This window comes from Sminthopsis crassicaudata, chromosome 1, assembly GCF_048593235.1.
Source record: "Sminthopsis crassicaudata isolate SCR6 chromosome 1, ASM4859323v1, whole genome shotgun sequence".
In the NCBI taxonomy this organism is placed as follows: Eukaryota; Metazoa; Chordata; class Mammalia; order Dasyuromorphia; family Dasyuridae; genus Sminthopsis; species Sminthopsis crassicaudata.
Window position 1 is genome coordinate 679,727,457 of NC_133617.1, and position 22,925 is coordinate 679,750,381.

The following is a 22,925-nucleotide window of genomic DNA, read 5'->3' on the forward strand; positions in this document are numbered from 1 at the left end:
ATTGTAGTTGCTGAGGGAGCCAAATGCCAGTTCTTGGAATGTGTGTGAGATTATGATCAACTCCTGTCAATAGACTCCAAGCCTGACTGTGGCTTGAACCTCATTCCTCAGACCTGTAAAGTTGTGTAGCTGTGGCAAATAGATTGTGAAAGGTGGGGCTGAGGATGGAAGATAGTGGACTGGGATAGGCTGAGGAGGAAAAGGAGGGAGTATAGTATAGGATTTTCATCTGTGTATTTTTAAATACATGCATGAGAGAGGCTGACCCCTAAAATCAACTTTAAAGAAAGAGGAAGGGGGGAGGAAAGGAAAGACAAGGTCATATGGAATTTGAATTCTTTATAACTTCCATTAAAAGCAATAGCAATAAAATGGAATTCTGTGCAACTGTAATGACCAAGGCAACACTTTCCCACCCACCCCCCCAAAAAAGATAAGATAATACACCTCCTTTAGAGGAAGAGCTCTAAGGGGTATAGAAAATTGCAAATACTGTCAGAATCCTTTAGTTTTGATTTTTTATGTTTTGTTCTGAGGACAGCTTATTTGGTAAGGGAAGAAAATAATTTGAAAAAAAGTTGATGGAAAAACAAAAGACTGGGTGTCCCTATTTCACTAAGACTGGTAGGATAATACCATTGTGATTAATGAGGAGCTTTGACCCGCTCCATTCCCAACCTGTTTAGGCAGGTTGCTTCTGCTTTGGCAGTACGGTGGCCCTCATGTCCATAAGGATATGTGCTCAAATGTCTTAGCCCAAAGCTCAGGATCTCAAAAGATCCACCAGCTTCAGTCTGCTAGGTAGCTGGGATTATAGACAGCAATTACACCATATGGCAAAGTTGTTCTTTTACCAAATACTTTCTTGGAAAATCCAAATTGGTTTCGCATTATATGCAAGAATGAACTTGGGGGAGAGCATTTTACTTATAATCAATTCCCAATTGTTCTGGAACAGATTACCCAGTGAACTCATCATTTACAGAGTTAGTTTCATCACTTATAGATAAAGTGACACAATGAAGTCATATCACAATAGAACAGGAAAAGCATATGGAGAGCATTCAATCCAGCTGCTTCATTGAACAAATGAGAAAAAGCAAGCTCAGGTCATTTTAAGAATCATGAGAATATTAGAGCTTAAACATGTTTTGTTATTATGTAACCTAATATCCTTATTTGATAGGTGGAAAAACTAAGAATTAGAGAGGTTCACTGTCTTGCCTTTTAAATAAGAGGTAGAATGAGAATTTGAATCCTGTCACCCTGTTTTCCAAGCCCATGCTTTCTACATCCTACACTACAGCTTTCAAGAAAATGGTTATATAAGAACAATATTTTTATTCATTGATATTTTAAAAATCATGTTTTGCTTTTTAAAATTTTGTGTTCATATAGTTTGTTTGAATTCAGAAGACATTTCCTAAAAAATACTAAAAGACATATCCTCATAAACCAATTTCTCTAAAAAGTTAAATACAAGTAAGAGTTAGTAATCACCAAGTCTTTTTTTTTTCCCCCCCTTCTGCTTTTACGTTAGGGCTCTTACTATTGTATTGATAGAATTTGGGATAAAGAATATTTATCACTTAACTCCCTTTGCTATTTGTTAGAAACCCTAGCAAAATGTTTAATAACTACTATGGTTTACTCTAATGGTAAGACATAAAAGTTTTTGATAATTTGTGACTTTCTATTTATCATACTACATAAAGGGCCACCAAATATAAATTCTATGAATTTCATATATTAATTTCAACATAATCTGGGAATAGTAATGGTATGCTGTAACTACATCTAATAGGTTAAAATATTTCCTCTTCCTGGATACTTCATCTCAAAAAAATCTCTACTGTTGTGAAAGAAAAGCAAAGACTTCAGTAACTTTACATTTCCTGACCTCAGTTTTGTCCTATATAAAATTGGATCATATGATTGATAAAGGTTCTTGTATGTTTTATTAATTCTAGAAATCCATGAGTCCTTGCATTGTCACCAATTCTTGTGGGAAAACAAAATGCAAGTTACCATTTATCAAAATTAGTTCTAAACTAATAAAACTACAAGTATAACTACTATAGAAAAATATGGTTTTAGAACTAAAAGGGACCACAGACGTCATCAAGTGTAACTCTTTCATAAAGGAGAGGCAGGATCTGAAAAGGTTACTGGATACACATTTACATACCCTTTCATAGGTAAGTACAATTTTGCAAATTGTGAGAAATGCTATTACTGAAAGAGAACATAATTTCATTGAAATCTAAAAATAATTAGTATTAGAAATGGGAACCAAACACAGAACAGATCAAAATGTCAACTGAACTAATGATGAATTTAACTATAGGATTTTGACCTAAATGAATGACTAATTTTTGGTCAAATTAGCATAACTGCACAGCAGACCACACAATGTAGATGTTTAATAAATGTTTGAGTACCGAAAAGAAAATGGAAGAAAAGTAGGCTTTTCCTACATTGCTGATAATATTTCAAACTAACTTTAATACATATTTAGCTCCTTGAACATCTCCTTATTAAAAAAAAAAAAGGAATGTATCTTTATATTCTAATTATATAATTTTGTTTTGTTTTAGTTTTTTCAATATATTTCTTGGCACAACTGTGAGAAATTAGGCAGGCAGACTAGGGAAAGATTGTTTTCCACCAGAGGAAAGCATATGAATCTCATTTTTCTTGTTTTTTGAAAAATTAAAATGATAGCCTTAGATCAATCACAGAAAATCCATAGATTTCAGAACTAGCAACATATCAAAACTACTTGATACTACTACTTGGATTATTTCATGCAATTCTACTTAAGCCTCAGGTTCTTAATGTGTCAGCCAATAATCATTTATTAAGCAGCTACCATATCCATTAATTGTGTTAAGGAACAAGAATACAAAGGAAGTCAAAATACAGTTCATTCTTTTAAGGAGCTCACAATGCACACAAATATGTACAAAGATGTATGAATGAGTTTATTAGGCTTGAGGAGGCACTTTTAAAATTAAAACTAGAACTTTTTTTTTTTTCCTGACTGGTATTAAAAATATAAAATATGTACAATAATAACAAACATCTAAACTTTTATAGTAAAATAAAAGTTCTCACAAGCTATGCCCATAGATGATGAGAATTTACATTTCCTGAATGTAAGGTAAGGAATGTGAGTTCTCTAGGCAATCAACATATTTTGTTCATCTTGCTCATCTAACATGGTTGTGTTTCATCACACTTGCTACAAGCCATTTCAGGGGAAAGGAAGTGAGAATAAGCATTCGGTGTTCAAGAGTTGTTTGTTCTAGCATACTAGAGACTTAAAGCCTTCACATTAAATACAAGGGACAACTTCTGTGAGCTAAAGGTATCAAAATTTAACATAACATCAGTTAAAGAAAATGTAGATATTTTAAAAGCCTAATTAAAAAGGCTTTCCCCATCCCTCACAACTCCATTTATCTAGGATTATCTATTTGGTTTCTTTTTTTCAGGGAAAACAATACAAAAATGGTGTTCTAAGGGTACACCTTTATAAAAGCCATTTTCATATTTAAAGGACATATTCTTTTAATTGGTTGTTTTTCTTCAAGCTATGAATTTGATAATCATTTACAGGATGCAACAAATACCACATGAGCCCAGTGTTATCTCTTCATGACATATGTGTCTGTGTATATACATACATACATACATACACACACATACATATATATATGTATGTATGTATGTATGTATGTATAAAAATATGTGTATGTGTCCCAGATGAGGGCTATGATTTCAGTGGTATGCAAAAATGCCAGTGAAGAAGCTTCTAATAATTCTGATTAATAGCTATTTTGAAATTTAAACTCTTGGAGAATTTCCTGAGACACTGAGAAATGATTTGCAAGAGATTTGTCCTCTGTCTACTCTAGAACTCAGTTCTTCCATTTTTTAAGACCAGATCTTTATTCACTAGACTATGCCTCTCAGTGACAAGGAATAAATAATACTTGTAGTTAATTCCCTAACAGAGTTATTATAAGGAGATTATTTCACAAACCTTAAAGTACTTTCTGAATAGTTATCTCAGAAGAGGAAGGCAGACACAAACAGAATAAAGGCAACAGGGATATGCCTTTAAGGTCTAAAGGGATGGTAAAGGTCTTTCTGCTGCTAATTTCCAGAGTCCCCCAAAAAACTATGTGGAGAGAGGAATCATCTTCCCAGTTAATCCTCCTCTCTCTGTAGAATCTATTCAACCATCTATACTGTGTCGTATCAGCTCCATCTTCTTTGCAGGGAGAAAAGGTGGTAGCTGGATTGCCCCTCACCACTACCTTTTTTATTCTTCCTCTCCTTTAGTATCACTATCTTTAATCAGGAGAATATGAAAGTTTAATTGCAACTTTTAAGTTTATTAGGGGACACTGATCTTCAATTTTGAGACCTCCTGATCTCTTACCAGGCAAACCCCCCAAAATACCAAAGGTTTCAGAAAAGTAGTAATGACATACTTAAGACTGCTCTATTGACACACCATTATTATTTCCCTCAGTGATTATAATAAGAATTTGATGGTTTGGAACACAAATATGAAAAAGAAATCTGATAAATGGTGACTAACTTTCTGAGTCAATCTACTTATTTCTATTTAACTTATACTATATTAATTATTTTAAAGTATCTCTCTGACAAAATATATTTAGAATTCTAAAATAACAGGGGAAATAGTACCTCCTATGCATCAATTACTATGCTAAGTCCTTTGGTTGTGGTAGAAGGAATAGAGAATAAGAATTAATTTAAAGGAAAAAAGATAGAGAGGATTGGTGATAATAGGAGTGAGACATGGGTCTGTTCCAGTTCCAGTATGGAAAAAATGTGAAATGAAAAGTATGATAAAATAGACCATAGTGGGTGGGGAAAGGTATGATGGTAATCAGTCAACAGATTAGAATTAAATTGCAGCATAAGGTGTGAGTGGTAAGGAAAGGTATATGTCAAATTTAAGGGGAATGGAGAATCCACAACAGCCCCCAAAAGAGCAGGGGAACTCCTGCATTCATGGCATTAAGATAAGTGAATCCATATTTAGGGCAGCTTTCAGAATGTCAAAAGATTTTTATAAGTAGAATCATATGTTGTAGACAATCACCTATATACCTCTCAGTCATATTATGAGAACTGTATCTTGTGACCCATTTTAATGTAAAATTATTCTCTGATACTGCATCTTATATTCTAATAAATAATAAATCCATTATTTAAGTCCCTGTGATTTTGGAAGTTCTGTTAATTTAAATAGAAAGAATGAAAATAAGCATTTATTAAACTTATTAGGTATCATTTATTATGCTGATAGCACTGTGCTAAGTGTTTTTTCCAAATATCTCATTTTATCTTTACAACCACTCTGCAAGATAGTTTCTTTTATAATCCTAATTTTACAGATGAAGAAACTGAGGCATACAGGTTAAATATCTTATCTAGAATCATCTAGTAAGTGGGTGACAATAGATTTACGCTCAGGCCTTCCAGGCCCATTGACCAAATTGAAACTTATTTCAGCAGTATGAAAAAAATGATGAAATAAATTATGGGTATCAAAAAGATGGTTTGATAGTTTTAAGAAACTAATCTAAAGTTGTATTGACCTAATAATATACATGTTCTTCAAAAGAAAATGGAGGAAAGAGATGTGCTTTTAAAATTTTCTTTAAAAAAGTTTCTAATACTAGACCTAGTATTTTTTTTTTAGATCTAATATTGAGAAATTTTGGATTTAAAGGAAATTTCAGCTAGCCAATAGGCTAACTAAAGAAACAAAATCAGCTTTGTTTTTCCCATCATACGCTACTTCTTTAAAACGCAGAGAGGAGAATGCTCTATTTTTAACATTTAGAAAATATTGACAAAAAAAGGATTTGCATTTTTTAGAGTAAGAGTACAAAATGTCCCTTTTCTTCTTCAGATTTTTAGTCAAATGTGTACTTATACTTATTTTAGCCAAAGCTTGCCTATGAAGACAGGAGAACATACAACCATATAGAGGCAGTTCACAGTATATACAAAAAAATTACTTCAGAGGGAAAAAGTTTTAAGGGGAAAAGGTGCAAACCCAAAATTGTCAATAGTAAATATTTCTTTTTTAAAATTCTGTAATTCAAGCTTTTGGCTAATTCCCTAATCCCCACCATAGATTACTTCAAATTACTAGGAATATCTGGCATTTTTGTATCTCCTCTTTACAACTTTTTATTTCCATGTTATTTTGATTTATGAATTTCTTTGGGATTGGAATTGGAACTGGACATATAATATAATTTTACTGCTATTAGGAATTCTTGGATGAGGAAACTTCCTCGCATCAGTACCTCCTCTGAAAGTTATAAAATATTTCCTTTAGTAGCTATTAATTCCTTTGTTTAAGCCTGTTTACCCAGAATTTACCAAAATTAGGGCAGTTTATCTTACAAAGCTCTTCAAAGATAAGAAAAGTTATTGTTCTTTCAGAGTTCCAATAGGGAAAGGATCCTATCTTTCCTTTTGAAGGTCAAGCAAAAGGCTCTAGTAAACTAAAGAATGCCAATCCTTTCACCTCTCAAGCTCATGAGAAAAACAAAAGTCCTTTAAGCCATCATGGAAGGGAAATAAAAATAACATTTTCCCAGATTTAGGGATGGCTATGGAAAATAAACAGTTTATAAGGAGATATTCACTGTTTGACTTGAAAGAAAGATTCCATAAATATTATAGATTTCTGTAATAGAAAACTAAAAGCAATCTGGCTGCCCAATGATTAAAATTAATGATCTATGCTATATTAATATAATGGAATATTGTTGCACCAATCATTCAATCAACAAACATTCATTAAGGGCATTACCCAAGGTATTGTATTAAACCCCATTAAAAAAAAAAAAAGAACAACATATATTGGAAGACTTGTAGAGATGAACACAAAATTCAACAAGCAGAAAAAAAAATAATAAATATAATTTTTATAAATATGGAAAGGGAAAGGAACATTCAGATTCTCATGAATAATAATGACCAATCTTGAGCAAAGAAAACAGAAGATGGAATACTCTTCCTTTCTGAGTAGAAAATTAGAGAAATAGGGGTGTAAAAAGTTGCATACACTGGAAGACACAGATTCTATGCCAATTGGGCTTAATTAACTGTTTTATTTTTTCTCAGGTGAGAATTAAGTGGAGTGGCAAGTATAATTAAAATTTTATGGCATAAAAACAAAGAGTATTTACAAAATTTGAAAACAAAACCAGATTCAACCTGAAGGATGAATGCGGTTCATTTTTTTTTTTTCTTTTAGTACCACAAAATAGTACTAGGATAGAAAAGTATTAAAGAAGAAGGGGAAAAAAAAAAGCCAGGTCTTGTTGATGTTAATGAGACCCTTTTTCTCTCTTATAATGGTCATACGGCTGTTGTCATACTTAAAATACAGTGGTACACCAATGGAGCCCTGAATGCTCCAAGAGTTTCCAAAAGGACAAGAGAAGGTTTTCGATGGCCCTTGTAATCACACGATCATTTTGGTCTCCAGGGAGAAACTGTTAATGTAGCTAAGACTATTCTTGGCATTTGAGTACGTGAGCTCTACTTATTCATATGTAGGACAAAAGTGAAGAGAACATGTCATTCTCTAGGGCCCCTTCAGAATAATAGCTTTGTGAATAATGTTAGGGACTGCCCTTCATTAATGTGAAATCCCCAGGTAGACTCTACAGAGAAAGAATGATTGTTGATGGGGAAGGGGGGGAAAGGGAATGTAGCTGTCTTCAAATATTTGAAGGACTGTCACAGAATTGGCTTCAGAGTACATTAGTAGGGACAAAGGGACAGAAGTTTACAAAGAGGCAACCATGTCAGGAAAGATTTACTAACATGACAGCTATCCAAAAGGAGAACAGGCTGCTTCAATTGATAGAGATTCCTCCATATTGAAGCTATTCAGGTAGAGGGGCAGGTTTGACTTTTCAGCTATAATGTAGTGGTAAAAGTTTTGGGGGTATGAATAGGACTAGATTAAAGATGTCCACTCAAGGCCCAAAATATCAAGTGCAGTCAAAATAAATTAAAATATAACTGAGACATGTGGCCAGCTGGAATCCATTTCTATTTAAGTTTGACACTATTAGTTGAGAAGAAGTTGAAGACTTTTCCAACCAATTTAAAGGATTCTCTGATTCTGTAGCTTCATTCTGATACAGTAACAGAGTGTAAACATCACAAGAGCACATAATTTTACAAAAGACCCCCACAGTAACACATCAGGAGATTATTCATAAATTAAAAAAACAAAATAAAATATACTTATTCCCACTGAAACAATGAGACTTTTGTAAAGTCTTGTCCACATTCGCTCCCCTCTTAACATCAGCATCTTCATAACAAAAGAAAATCATAGCATTAAGATATAAAAAAGGGAGCTCTTTGTGGAAGGGGGAACAACTGATGGCAGATGAAGGAAAAAGGCATGATTCCAAACTGGCAATAATTTCTACAGCAGAAATCCGGTAATTCAGTATTTCTGTTTTCATTACCCACACCATTTAGAGAATGGGAAACTGTTGTAATTTACTACCTTTCAATGGAAAACAAACTTCTTTTGGCCTGTTATACCTTTATTTTTCAAAGTTTCACAACATTCAAGGCCCAAAGCGGGAACTGTTTTCATCACCAAAAATGTGGTTTAAAAAAAGCTCCCCAGAAATAGCTTCTACCCTGGTGTAATTAAGAGATATTGGCGTTCCTTTGAAAAGTACTCAATCCAAGCATTTCCACCAAGCAGTCCTCCACTGAGAGACTTTCACTTCCCAACAAGGCAACTCCCTGTTCAATAGCTATTAACTTGACAATGAAGAAAGGGTGAAAATGAAGGAAAATAAGTCAAAAGTCAAATGAAATCATAAAGCATGGTTACATTCCTGAACATCAATGAGTGCTTTTCACTGAGGAGAAAAGGTATTTATGACAAAGACAGCACAGAACCAATGTGGATAAACTTCTCTCCCTTACAATGAGAAAGTCTAAAAGTTCTTCTAAAGAGGACCAGTTCACTATTTACTCCTCCAGAACTAGCCACTGTCACAGGGTAGAAGGATACATGATACTGATGATGATCAATTCAATAGCACTGAATAATACATCTTTATTAGACCTTTGCTATAAGATCCAATTGTCTACTGGTAAACATCTATTCCCCTGTAGGAATGCAACAATGCAAAATGCTGAGATCTTCTTCCCTTTCCAGGGGCTTTCCATGTAATTGAGAAGAAGTGATATGTAATAAAACAGTAGAGCAGCAATACACTGTATTATATGTTGCATGCATAATGAGAGAGAAAGCATAATATAACAATATAGTTCTTTCCAAACATTATCTCATTTTATCCCTACAACAACCTTCAGGAAAACATTCTATTTTTATTCCCATTTTACAGATGAGGAATCTGAAACAGACAAGTTAAATGACTTGTTCAGGGACTCACAGTTAATCATGTATGAGTTGGGTTTGGGAGAGATATTGGTGACTCCAAGTCTAGGGCTCTATTTGCTGCACTACTAAGCTACCAAAGGAAGGGAGGAGGCTGGAAAAAGGCAGGGAACAAGCATTAGTGGAAAAAAGGAAACCCTCACTGCTAAGGGAACTTCTTTAAGTTTAAATTTTGAAAAAGTGAACATTCATACAGCAGGAGCACTTACAGGAAAAAAAGGAAAGAAAGAAGCAAATCAGAACTCAAAAGAGGAACCAGATTTTCCTGAACTTTTTCAAAGATAGATGATAGATAATTGAGATAGAAAAGATAGAAATAGCAATAGAGAATTAGATGATGAAAGGAAAAGTAATAGCAATATAGATGAGAGAAATACATGATAGAGAGATAAATAGCATTATTTATTTATTAAGTGCTTATTATGGTGTAATTGATTTAGTTCTCACTCTTGCATATAGATGCCCCCCCCATTTCTGATTTTGATGAGGAAAAATACAAATTACCAATTTCTCTGAAAAGCAACAGATAAAACTGAGTTTTATTTTATTTTTTAATAATTTAAAGGTTCCTGAATGCCATGGTGGGATATTATCACCACCAAGACATATTATAATCCCTTAGGGATTTTGTGTATTACCTTTGTATGGGGGGGAAATGCTATTTCAGGCCTCTGACAGCAGTCACACAGTTCACTGCCAAGCCTACACTTTGAGTATAATAAACATTTCTTAAGCACTGACTCAAAACTAGGCACTGGAAACTCAGGACCCTGGAAGTCTTTGTGTCTTGAGAATGCCTAAGGTGGGATGTGGGCCCAGAACTCTTAACTTTGAGTGCAGCACTCCAAACACTTCTCAAAGGCCTCTATCACTGAGGGATCAGACTGCATGATCTCTAATTTCCCAGTTTCAACATATCTAGTTCAAAGTACTATGATCTATGCTCCTATATCATATGAGTTATGTCTAGGTAAAATGAAAAGAAAAAAATTAAATATCATTTTCAAGGAAGCATATTTAACTGAAGGGATCATTCTAAGTATACAAAATAATAAGAAACAAAATCTTGTTCTGGGCCCAAAGCAGAGAACTACCTCCTTTTAAATAAGCATGATTCATAACTTGGCTGTAGCGGTGTTATGCCAGTAATGATATCCTTTTAACCAGCCTAAATAAATTGGTAAGAGTCTCTGCCCAGCACACCATGAATGCACTCCTTTCACCAATACTAGACACTGTCTCCCACCCAGGGTCTAAATAGCCACTAGAATTCTGGAAAGGGTGGAGCAGGGATCTTATTCATTTTCTATTCAAATAATTGAGGAAAGCATTTTTGCTTCACTTTATTGACCATGCAAGGAAGATGTTAAATTCCCTAACACAAGAAACAAAGAAATGCAACAATAACAATACAACATGGATTTCAGAGCATGAGGAACTCTCTACCACAATAGATCATCAATCCTTCTATGACACTGTATATAGAGAATAGCTTGAATTTAAGTGACACACCCAGGACCATTTCATAAAAGTAATATTATATTTATCAGAAGTAGCATTTGAACCCAAGCCTTCCTGACCCCAAATCTAGCATTTGGTTTACTACACATAACAATAGCAAAAGAAATAAGGCAAGAGAGATATGGAGATGAAGACCTGAGACAAAGCCTTGTGTTTCTGGATAAGTCATTTAATTTTTTAAAATCAAGTTTTGATAAAACAGAGATAATAAAAGCACCTACCTCCCATGGTTGTAGTGAGGATAATATGAAACAACAACAGATGCAAAGCGTTTTGCCAACTTTAAAGTACTAAATGTCAGTAGTGATGATGATGATGATGATGATGATGGTTGTAATGGCGATGTTAAATCAGTGTTTACTAACATGAAACACTTCAAATACTGTCTCCCTCCCAGGGCCTAACAGAGCAGTAATAACAATGATGAAGATTATCAGAAACTCCGAGTCCTGCTCTGCTTCATCTAAACAAAATAACAGGATCCTGAAAGAAATTACGGCTGCTCCATACAGACATGTTTATACCCCAAGTTTCCAAAGATGCACTGACTCAATAAAAGCTCCCATCTTCTGAAGGAGCCCTGGTGTGAGCCATTAGGAGAAAGCAGTTAGTGGCTATCGCTGTTGCCTAAGGACACAGTAACCTCCCTGCCTACTTATAGAGCAAGGACATCATGTTATCTTGTTCAATCACAAAATGTCTTCCTTTTGTTTACTTCGCTCCTGGGAACAGCAATTTGACAAGTGTTTTTTCTTTACTCTCCCCAACCTAACCTGATTCTCAACCAATGATTCACAGGAGATGAAAGATATCCTGAACTAGATCAGAATCACTGTGATTTCATCTATTGAAATCTACACTCTGCTTACTTGTTTCTATAGAGAACTGTACATTATCACCTCATTCCTTCAATTCTTTTCCATGTTTTTACTTGTGATGTAACATTTTATTGTGTGTGAGTACAGAGAGTGAACTGGCACGCAGAGAAGGGAGGGGTGGAAGATAGAAGGCCATAACTCCAAATGGCTAATATTAAATGATTAAGGTTCTGAAAATAAGAACTAAATATAGGAGGTTCCATAAAAGTCTTAGTGTAGATTTAAGCTATTAATGTTTAACATACCTGCAAAAGTTTTTGAAAGACCCTGCATATTTGGTTCATTGGGCTACAAAAGGAATCGTAATCCATTGCTTAAGATATAATAGATCATTCTCTTTATAAAAACAGGAAGGGAGAGTACTTTAAGGAACAAAGATCTTTAGCAACTTACAAATACAATTTTAGAAGAACTTTTTATATATATATATATATATATATATATATATATATATATATATATATATGGAAGTTCCTCTCTCTCTCTTCATGTATATGTGTGTATATATATGCACATACACACACATACATATATATACTTCACTGACCGGTCACCAACTATTTACAGCTTTTCAAAACTCTGACCAAAATCCAAGCAATATGTGGTTCATGAACTCCAGAAACCTATGACTGTGCCACACCACACGTCTCTACAGTTTCTGCATTCTGTAAATACAATAAGATTACATCTTCTAAGTTTGTTGAGAGGGGATCTGTTTTGGTAAAGGCAATGGATTTTTTCTTCTCAGATTCTTTTCACCTACCTTACTTATTTCATCCCATTGAAAAGCAACCTCATTTGAAGATTTTATATAAAAGCCAGTTTAAAAAGCCAGTTAAACTCACCTTCCCCATCAGGACTCATATTTTCATAAGAATCCCACCGGATCAGTGGGTCAGCAGTATTGTAATCCACAACCACTCCATGGTCATTTTGTAAATGTTCAGATCCTTGAATAGAGGACAAAGACAAAATCAAGTTGTCAAAAGGGAAGTAAGAGATTTTGTATTTTATTGCCAGTTATGAGAGAGGCAAATGTTTCCAGTGGCTAGAAATGGTAAAGTGAACTGATGAGTCAGAACCAAGAAGTCCCTCATCAATGTTCCAAAAGAGGGTAGGGCAGATTTTTTGGAGACATAAAGGAAAAACATGATAGTCCTAAAGGTTAGTGCTGTGACAGGTTTATCAAATTTGTTGTTGTTGCTTTTGGTTCACATCTTATTTATTTGTTTTTCTTTCATGGATCACACACTTAGAGTCAGAAGGAAATTCTGGCTCATCTTTCCACTGAAGCTCACCAAGATTGTGACTTGTCCAAAGTTAAATATCCTAAGTAGCAGAACTAGGGTTTTAACCAAATCTTCTAAATGCAAATCCACTCTACCTCCTTAGAATTATTTTAAAATGCCGATGAAATTTTTATTATATGATTTAGAGTGTTTCAATTCAGATTTTATCATATTAAAAAGGGGGGAAGGGAAGTTATAGAAAATAATGAATGATAGCAAGAATAGTTTCTATTTAATACAACTTGCATTCACATGTAAGTATACTCTGATTCTGGAGGTATAAAATTCCTTCTGGGAAAGGAAGATTATTTTTAGTTTTCACTTTGTAATAAGCTCAAATATATAAAAATAAATAAATATTTCTTATGCTAAATGCTTACCTTGTATTTTTTCAGGTGTAGCAGAAAAGACTAACTCAATCTTCCCATAATCAGGAAAGCGGTCATCTGAAATCAAAGAACAATATAAATGCATTGAGAAATTAAGAAGTGGAATCAGAGAGAAGGAATCTAAATTTTTATCTGTTCTGCATTATACTTATTTTTCAGAAAGGAAATAATATTTTCTGTTACAGGAAAAAAAATGTCTTCTCTCCATTCTCTACCTGCCAATTTCAATCAATTCTCCCAAAATAAATAATCCATTGTTTTATAACTTGGGATTTTAGGGAGATGTCTGTGGCACTGAGAAGTTAAGTGATGTGCTGAGAGTTACCTAGCCAGTATTTATCAAAAATGTGGTTTGAAGTCAGGTGTTCCTGAAAACTAGACCAGCCTTCTATCCACTATCACATACTGCCTTTCTCAAACAAAGATGCTATTATTTTAAAAGTAAAGAATATGAATAATTTCTCTTATAACATGTAGGGTGATGTCTTTCTTTAGCTGGAAACATTTGGCCAGATTCAAAATCAGCATGTATCAACAGCATCCAAACATTGAAAAACATTGGGAGCATTAAAAATGAACCAAGGGAGCAAAAATGCTAGTAATTCATATTTGTGTGCACTTACTGTCAGACAATCAGTGCATACCCTAGAGAACTTAGTACCCTCAGAATTCTACCTTTGTTAGCATTGTCCAGATCTTCCTTCCTAAACATCAGTCCATAGCCTTGAATGGCTCCTGTGTGAAACTGCAGGCGGAAAATGACATCACGAGTAGCAGATCGATATTTTTTGTGGTAACATTTCAACTGTTTTAAGGAGAGAAAAAAATAGAAAATATCAGCAGGTTTCTATTGGGGGTTCATTTCATAATTAACAAATTGCACAATTGTTCAAGATAAGAAGTTCCCCGGAATTAAAATAAAGAACAATTTCATGTAGATACTGGACAGTTCAAAATACAATGTTGCTTTTGATACTCTAGATAAGAAAAATCACTTAGAATAATCTCAGCTATTTTTAAAAGGCCTTCTGATAGTTACGGTCATGCCATAATTTAATCATATCTTCCATAAGAACTTTTAATGCTTTTCCCCTAGTGACAGATTCATAAAATCATCCATCTGAAATACCACATAGACCATGATTTCACTTTTAAGTCTTTACGTTTAAGTTTCACATTTAAGTCGTCTTCCCCTAAGTCATTCTTGACAAATAAAATTTTATTAGATTTAAGCCTGATAATTTCAAAAAATAAGCTATTTTGCAATCTTCTGTTAATAAGATTTGTTACATTTAGCCAGACTATTTATTCCTCAGGCAAGAGACATACATTTCACTAATAATAATACCTAGCACTATAATAACACTTTCAAGGTTAAAAATGCTTTACAACTATTAATTTACTTAAGCTTCACAACAATTCTGAAAAGTAGGTAGTTTATTATGCATATTTTACAGATGAAAAAATTGCAGCAGAGAATAAGTGAATAGTCTATGGTTACAGAACTAGTGTTTAGGGCCAGATAGGAACTTAAATCTTCCTAATTTTAGGACTATCCCTCAAACACTGTGCCACTTCTAGTTTGATAGAACTTGGCAATGCTTTTTATTTCACTGAAATATCCTTCAACAAAACAGCATCTCTGCCATGTCATCAGGGAGGTAGGGTTACTCATTCTGGAATAAGATTTTCAGGAGGATTTTGCTGAAGAGAAGTCATGCTTGTGAATACTTGAGGCAAACATGCAAAATAGTGACATAAATAGAAACTATAATTCAATTACCCCAATTCATTCATTCAATTCCTTCCTTCTTTCTTTTTTCCTCCCTCCTCCTTTCTTTCTTCTCTCCCTCCCTCCTTCCTTCTTTCTTTCTCTTCCTTTTTTCCTTCCTTTTTCCTTCCTTTCTTTCCTTTTTAGGGGGTGAGTGATATTAATAAATAAATCATATAACATTATTTGAAAAAACGAAGAAACATTTGGCACACACACTGTGGCTTAATTTATTAGCACAACATGGGCTAATTCAAAGATGAAACTATACAAACAGAAGGAAAGACAGACAAGTAGAGTTATATATTGAAATTTATATATGTGTGTATATACATATATATATGTATGTATATATGTGAATGTCATATTGTGTAAGCAATATACTGAATAAGCAAGGGAATGCCTAATATATATTCATAATTTCAGGTATGATCCTTTTTTTTCCTGTTCTCATTTATGGAAATGTTCATTTTATTTGGTGTGCAAATTCAGGGGAAAAAAATCCCCATAACGATGTGGCTTTTTTTTTTTTTTTTAAAGAATTCAGTTTCCATTCATTCTTTAAAAAATATTTGAAATTAAAAGATACAAGCCTACTAACAGTAAGATATTGTGATTCATGTTGACAAAACAATCACATCTAACTATGGGTGTATATAAAATTCCACATGGCAGTAACAGAACAGACATGGCCCTGGGTGATTGGCTTCAATTCCATTGTTAAGGTTGTCCCAAGCCAATTCTAAAGGTGGGGCACTTACTTTCAGACAACATCCCCACCAGACAAGAAACTTTTATAAGATTATTTAAAGAATGGGTAAAGAAAATATTAAAACTTGGCAAATGCAAGTCATTAACAGTCAGAGAAAAAAAAAAAAAGATCAACAAAGAAGAACTCCATGTAAGTACAGATAACACTATAATTACACAGAAAATCCTATTACTTCAAGATTCTATTCAGGAATCTGTGATCCTCATAAAGTGCTTAAATTGGAACTTACCTTGGAGGTAACTAAAAGAGAATAGACATCGTCCCAATATTTTTATTTCTGTTGAGAGCAAACCATTCTCCTAGTTACTTAAACTTTCACTTAAACTTTAAATGTGTTGATTTTGTTTTATTTTTGCAAAGGAAATACTTTATTATTTATATTCCTTAGTCAATCATTTATCACATGTGAAATGACTCTTGTATCTAATTTTTAGTCTAGGTCACACATTAATACAAGATGGCTGCCTCCTAATTGCTTTCCCTGCTACTTAATTAAGTAGTTCCCAATCTATATTCTTCATGTACTCTTGCTCTCACTTCAAGTTTTTTGGTAGACAAAATAGCATTTCATGGTCCTATACCCATGTGTCCCAAGCCTTCATTCATGACAATGCCTTTTCCCTCTATATCTCCAAATACTATCCTCCTTCACCCCTTTTCTATCAAATCCCATTTCCCATCTATAGTCTTCTGCAGTTTCTCTCATAACAATAATAATTCTCTTATTCTCAATGATGATGACCTTTATTTTTTAACACCATTAATTTCTGCTTTCGATTCTGTATTTCTTTGTAAAATATCACTAAAACTGTTTCATGACCATAATCTTTCCATCTTGACTACAACCTTCTAGAGGACAAGGACTAAGTCTTATATTTCTTTTTTTTTTGGGGGGGGGGGGATTTGCATACAGTATACACCACCCAATCTTTAATTAATCTTTAATTACATTTCATGAAAAATAAAAAAATGAAATAAATGTTAAAGCAACCTATGTTGGAACAATATTCCAAGTATTCACCCACCATTGAAAAGTTGTATAGGCAGCAGCCAAAAAAGGGAATAAATTGGAAACGGCAACTAACCTTTTGCTTAATTTCTGGGACTTTCTTTAAAGACGATAAACAATGATAATGATCCCTGAAGATGACCGTGGGGGAACTATACATTCTTCCCTTGTTATTCATTTGGCTATGGTATTTTGACTTGTTCAGGTTTTTTCCAGAAACTGCCCAGAAGACTGACAAAATTTTTTTGACTCTTTGAACTTTCCAAATAAAGCAATATTTTAAAGGTTTTGTTATCTGATGTTGAAAATGAAAACTTCCACCAAAAATTCTGCCAATAAACTTGTAGAAAGAAATTAGCATAACTTGATTTTATGTGAAATCCTCACTTCTCTAAATTCCCGTTACCTGTAATACCCATCAAAGCATAGGAGCCTTTTAATAATAATTTTTTAAAATTGCTTTTTGGCTTTAAAAAGTCAAAAAACTTGATCAAAGGACAGTTACAAGTGGTAGCTAAAGAAAGTGGTATCCAAATGATTTCCTTTGCAAAAATAAAACAAAATTAACACATTTTGATATCCACAATTTTATCAAGAATTGCATATGAAAGATTTGAAGGGTCAGGATTATTATTAATATTATTTTTTTTTTTTTTTGCAAGGGAAAGGAAGTACAGTACTTGCTACATTTTGCAATATAAGAACAGGACAGAACTTCTGAAATAGGATCCGTGACCATAAGGAAGTAGTGCAAAAATTCAAAATGAAGAGAAACAAAGAATGGGGTCAGAGGTGAGAAAGAATGTAGAATACCTAATTTTGAATTGGTATTCAGAGAACTGACATTTGAATGCTGGGTTCCACCATCTGTACAAGCTTAAATAAATCACTTCATCTTTCAGAGCTTTTGTTTAGTGATCTCTAAAATAAGTATTGAAACGATCAACCTCTAAGATCCCTCCTAGTTCTAAATCCGTGCCATTGGTGTTTATGTGATGTGCAATTGGGTAGGTACTCCAATAAGTTAGACTATCAGTACATATGTATAGCCCAAGCACTAAAGATGAACAGGAAGCTTGATCAAAATTCAATAGGATATGAGCAGCTAAGAGGCAAAGTAGATAGAGCACTGGCCTTGGAATCAGGAGGACTTGAATTCAAATACTTCCTAGATGTATGAGCTTGAACAAGTCATTTAATCTCAAATACCTCCAAAAAGAAAAACAAAGCAGGCTAGACTGAGTTTTAAAATTACTATAAACTTTCAATGATTCTAAACTGTTCCTTCATATATATCCTCCTATTTCTTAAGATCAAAATTGTCCTGGTGATGCTATTTGGCTATAAATGATGGAATAGAATAATGCATAAACAATCAAAATTGTGAGTAATCCAGTGCACAAGGAGAAATATGTATAGTGGGGTGTATTAATGATAATGTTTACAGAAGAAGTGGTATAAGGTACATCATCTGGAAAATGTAGATTGCGAAAAAGCTGACTCAAGTCATATAGCAAGAGTTCAGATGATAAAGAAATAGCCAATGTGTCACATTGGTTTCCACAAAACTGGGAAATCCAAACAGAATAATTCCAAAACAAAGAGAATGTTACCTATTAAGGATTTACAGAAAAATATAAATAAGCCTCAACAGAATAATATTGCACGAATGGGTTGAGTCTACACCACTGGAGTAAAGAGATTGCTAAAGAAGTCCAGGGCCTTATAATAAAATGCTCTGATAATTCAGCTCTCATGTGTGTACCATGTTGCTCAAGGCTCAGTGTTCTCATTCCTAACATAGTTGGAAAATGGGAAATAAAACAAAGTCTGAGATTCATCAGAAAAGACATAACATAAAGCCACCAATAGTTATATAAGATGCATAAGAAATTTACATGTAATTTTTAGTTCAGAAATCTGGAAAAGATCCAGAGACCAGATCTAACTTGTTGCTTCTCATCTTGGTGTCTGTCATCAAAGCTTGTAAACAGGTTTCCACCCAGTATTTTGGTGGGAAAAATGTTTTATAAACTAGAAGGTTCTCTATGAATGTGAACCCATACTTTTGCTGTTATTTCATTTGTTCTTGGATGTATCAATATTTATCATCTTCCTTTGTTCATTAACTAAACTCTATTACCTTGCTGCCCTAACCTCAATGTATTATATAGATAATTCCAAACTTATTCCTTCTTGCTAGAGACTCAAATATTTCAAAGAAAAAAAAATTACAGTCAGGAAAAGTTAATATGAATAACCCAATTCACTTCTTCATTTTACAAATGAGCAAACTGAGTTCTCCAGAGAGAAAAGTGACATCCCAAATGGCACATGGTTATTTGATAGTAAAAGGCTCACTCCAAGTTTCTTGCCAATATTCATTCTTCTTCACACCACTACAGTGGCCTCTTTATTGACCCTATAAATTATGTTATTTATTCAATATTCATATTCATATATAATCCATATTCATATAAATTATGTTATTCATATAAAATAGAAATAATTTATATAATTCTTCTTTCCCATGAGAGACATCAAAATGTAATAGATTGAGATCTGGCTTTGATATCAGGAAGGCCCAAATTCAAATCTCAATTCTGACACATGCCAGCTTTCTAACTCTAAGCAAGCCAGTTAACTTCTCATTGTTTCAATCAAATTGCAAACATATTAAATTGTCAAGATAACAATTTGTATTGGTATAGGGTGTCCTCATTTGAACCCATAAAAATAAGCCATTAAAGCATTTTACCAGAAGACACTGGTTTGCTACAAAATAACAATAATGATAGCAATTCATGACATGGAGGGCAAGTGAGGGGTTATCTTTTTTTAGGTTTATGCTGATGGATAACCAAATAAAAATATATTTATATCTAAATACGCTAGATCTGACCTAATCCCATAATTCAGTCGTATTGTCAGCTAGTTTCTCCCTTCCTAATACTTCGTCGGGTAATATAAATAGGAGTGATCTGGATTCAGATATTGATTATACTCCTTATTTAGGGGAATACTGGTAAATATTTCACAAATGACTTTTTTTTTAAGTGTATACTACACATGCTAAAGTATAATCTGTACAATTATTATTTTCTCTATCACTTTCTTAAATCTAGGAAACCAATCAACCAAACAATAAATCAAGACCTGATTTATAACATTTGCTCCTTTCGGAGGTGGAAATATTCACAACAACAACAACTGTCAATTAGATCTTGCAAAATGGTATATTCTTATCCAGAACACCCCGATTATTACTTGGACAAATAAGTTAATATCTCTGGGCCTTGGTTTGGTGATCTATAAAATTAAAGTAATTGGAGTAAATAACCTCTAAAGTACTTCTTCTTTGGTCCTATTGTACACTATGCCTTTCAATTTAACAATCATATGTTTTACCTAACCTTGGTTCTGACTATGCCTATGACTATGTTAAAACTAGTATATGTTAATATATTTATGGTAACTTTTATGCAGACTACATATAAAGAAAGTTTTTCCGTGTTTGCATATAAATGAAACAATCTGCAACTGGAGAGTTTGATGAAAGTTTGCTAAAAATGGATGAAAAAAATTAAGGCATAAAGGAAAAAATGTTATTCCAGATTTCTCCAAAGGAAGAAAAAAGGCACAAATTTTCATTTTGGATCTACCTTTCTCTTTTCTGGCCAATGCAGTAAGCTCAAGAAATATAGCTCAACAAAGAAGACTCACTGTAGGATTTGGGTGGTAAATCTATTAAAAAAAACATTTTCATTCCTTAGAATGCTTTCCAAATTATAGTCTTTGCCAAATATTTTATGAGCTATGGGAGTGCTCACATATTTGAACTGTTATACAGAGAAACACTGTTTTACTTGACTATGCCTTTTTTCTAGCTCACTTATTAATGTATTTATCGCCTCCACTCCACCATAATATTTTCAACTCAGCCTGAAATATATATGTATACAATATATATTGTTTATGTGTATATACACACACATACACACATATATTCACTAGATTTCCAATAATATAGCAGAAAACAAAATAATTATACAAGTATAATTTTAAGCATGTCAGGAGACAAATAGGCAGTATGGTTTTTATAATTTATGTTTTTCATTATACATCAACTGGGTGATCTTTGTGGTTACTCTAAGTTTGTACAGTTCTTGATTCCTCCACCAGAGGGGTTACATAAGGAGTGACACTGACATAATTTTTCATATCATTCTCCAAGTATGTTTCTGCTTTTAAGGGAAAGAGGAATGCTACCTTGGAGGGGAAAAAACAAATGGAATAATCTCTCTTTTTGATCTTAATTTCTCCCCTAAGACTATTTTCTCATATGAAATACATTGCCAACAGGAATACATGAAAAACAAAAAGAATCCCTTTTTGAATAAAGATTGAAGCATTCCAACTTAATTCAAATTAACAGAAGTCCAACAGAATATAAACAAAAAATTACAATGGAGAAGGGATATGAAGGATAATAGCAAAGAGATGTGATTTAAAAAAATCAACAAGCAGAGGTGGGATAGAAACATGGTCAGAATGAGGGATGAATGAGGGATGGTCCATTAGCATCATATACATGATTATAAGACCATGAAACTTACATCTCTGTGTTTAGTCTGTTTCCAAGGCTGCTGGCTAGACTTTTGTACCTAGATGCCTCAGTTACATTTCACATTAATACACATGACAACAAGAGAAATGAGGAAAGCTTGAGCAGTTAAGATAGATACATTGTATCAAAATGAATGCCCAGGACTGGCACATACAGATGGCTTACTTATTTGATTCTCTGGAGGGACTATTCACATCAAAACAAACAGGTAGTACAACTGATGAGTGCTAGATCTTGAATTAAAAAGACAAGAGTTCAAATCTTGTCTTAGACTCTGTCATATAGTTATATTACATAAAAAATAGTTATATAGTTAATATGACTTAGAGCAGGCCATTCAATTCTGTCTACCTCAGTTTTTTCATCTGTAAAATGGGGGCAATAATAACACCTACCATTCAGTTTTGCTTTGCAAATAAAATGATATATTATAAAGTATTTTGCAAAGCTTTGGGCACTATATGAATGCTATCTATTGTTGGCATTATCAATTATTATCAAGAGATCACAGATCTATTAGAGTCTTTGTGTTAGTCCTTCATTAATATCCTAAGTTCCAATGAGTTAAATTACCATATCTTATCTCTCCTAGGACCTAACATAGAAAGTAGTTAGATATTTATTATTGTTAAAATTACATATTATTAAATATACAATATTTATTAATTATATATAAATAAAATAAAAAATTTAATTTGTTGAAAAAAATAAATTGCAAAAAAGTAGGAAAGATCTGGCATAAGCAGAGTGAAACAAACTTAAGCAGAAATGTCTAGCTAGTAACTTTGGAAATAGAATAACAGCATAGAGATTTAGGAACCAGTTCAAAGACAAACCTGGAAAGAAGACAGAGAAAAAAAATAAAGCAAAAGAGAAGACTCTATCATAATAATGATAGGAAAACTTAGGAGGTAAGTTATGAAGAGGTATCCAGCAAAGAATTCTAAAAAGAAGCATCAGTAAAGTTGAACAAGCAGGAGAAAAGAGAAGACAAGGCCTGAGGAAATATTCAAATGACTTTGTAACCAACAAAAAGGCAGTTTCTAGAATGTTATGGTCAGAAATCTAATTTCTAAGGATTTCTAGAGCAATGAGTGTGTGGTAAGGAAGAATAGGGATTAGGGTTATAGACTGTTTCTGAAAGTAAAAGAGAGGAGACGT

At 33.3% G+C, this 22,925-nt stretch overlaps 1 protein-coding gene across 7 annotated transcripts in view; it reads right to left on the reverse strand.

Moving 5' to 3' along the window:
* TNS3 (tensin 3) overlaps positions 1 to 22,925 on the reverse strand; it is a 455,488-nt gene that overhangs the window by 120,070 nt on the left and 312,493 nt on the right. For all 7 annotated transcript variants that reach the window (XM_074283576.1, XM_074283574.1, XM_074283580.1 and 4 more), the window contains 3 exons: positions 14,261 to 14,390; positions 13,577 to 13,642; positions 12,753 to 12,857 (listed from right to left, as the gene is read on the reverse strand). In XM_074283576.1, coding sequence (XP_074139677.1) covers positions 12,753 to 12,857; positions 13,577 to 13,642; positions 14,261 to 14,390 — 301 coding nt within the window. The remainder of the gene's footprint in view (positions 1 to 12,752; positions 12,858 to 13,576; positions 13,643 to 14,260; positions 14,391 to 22,925) is intronic.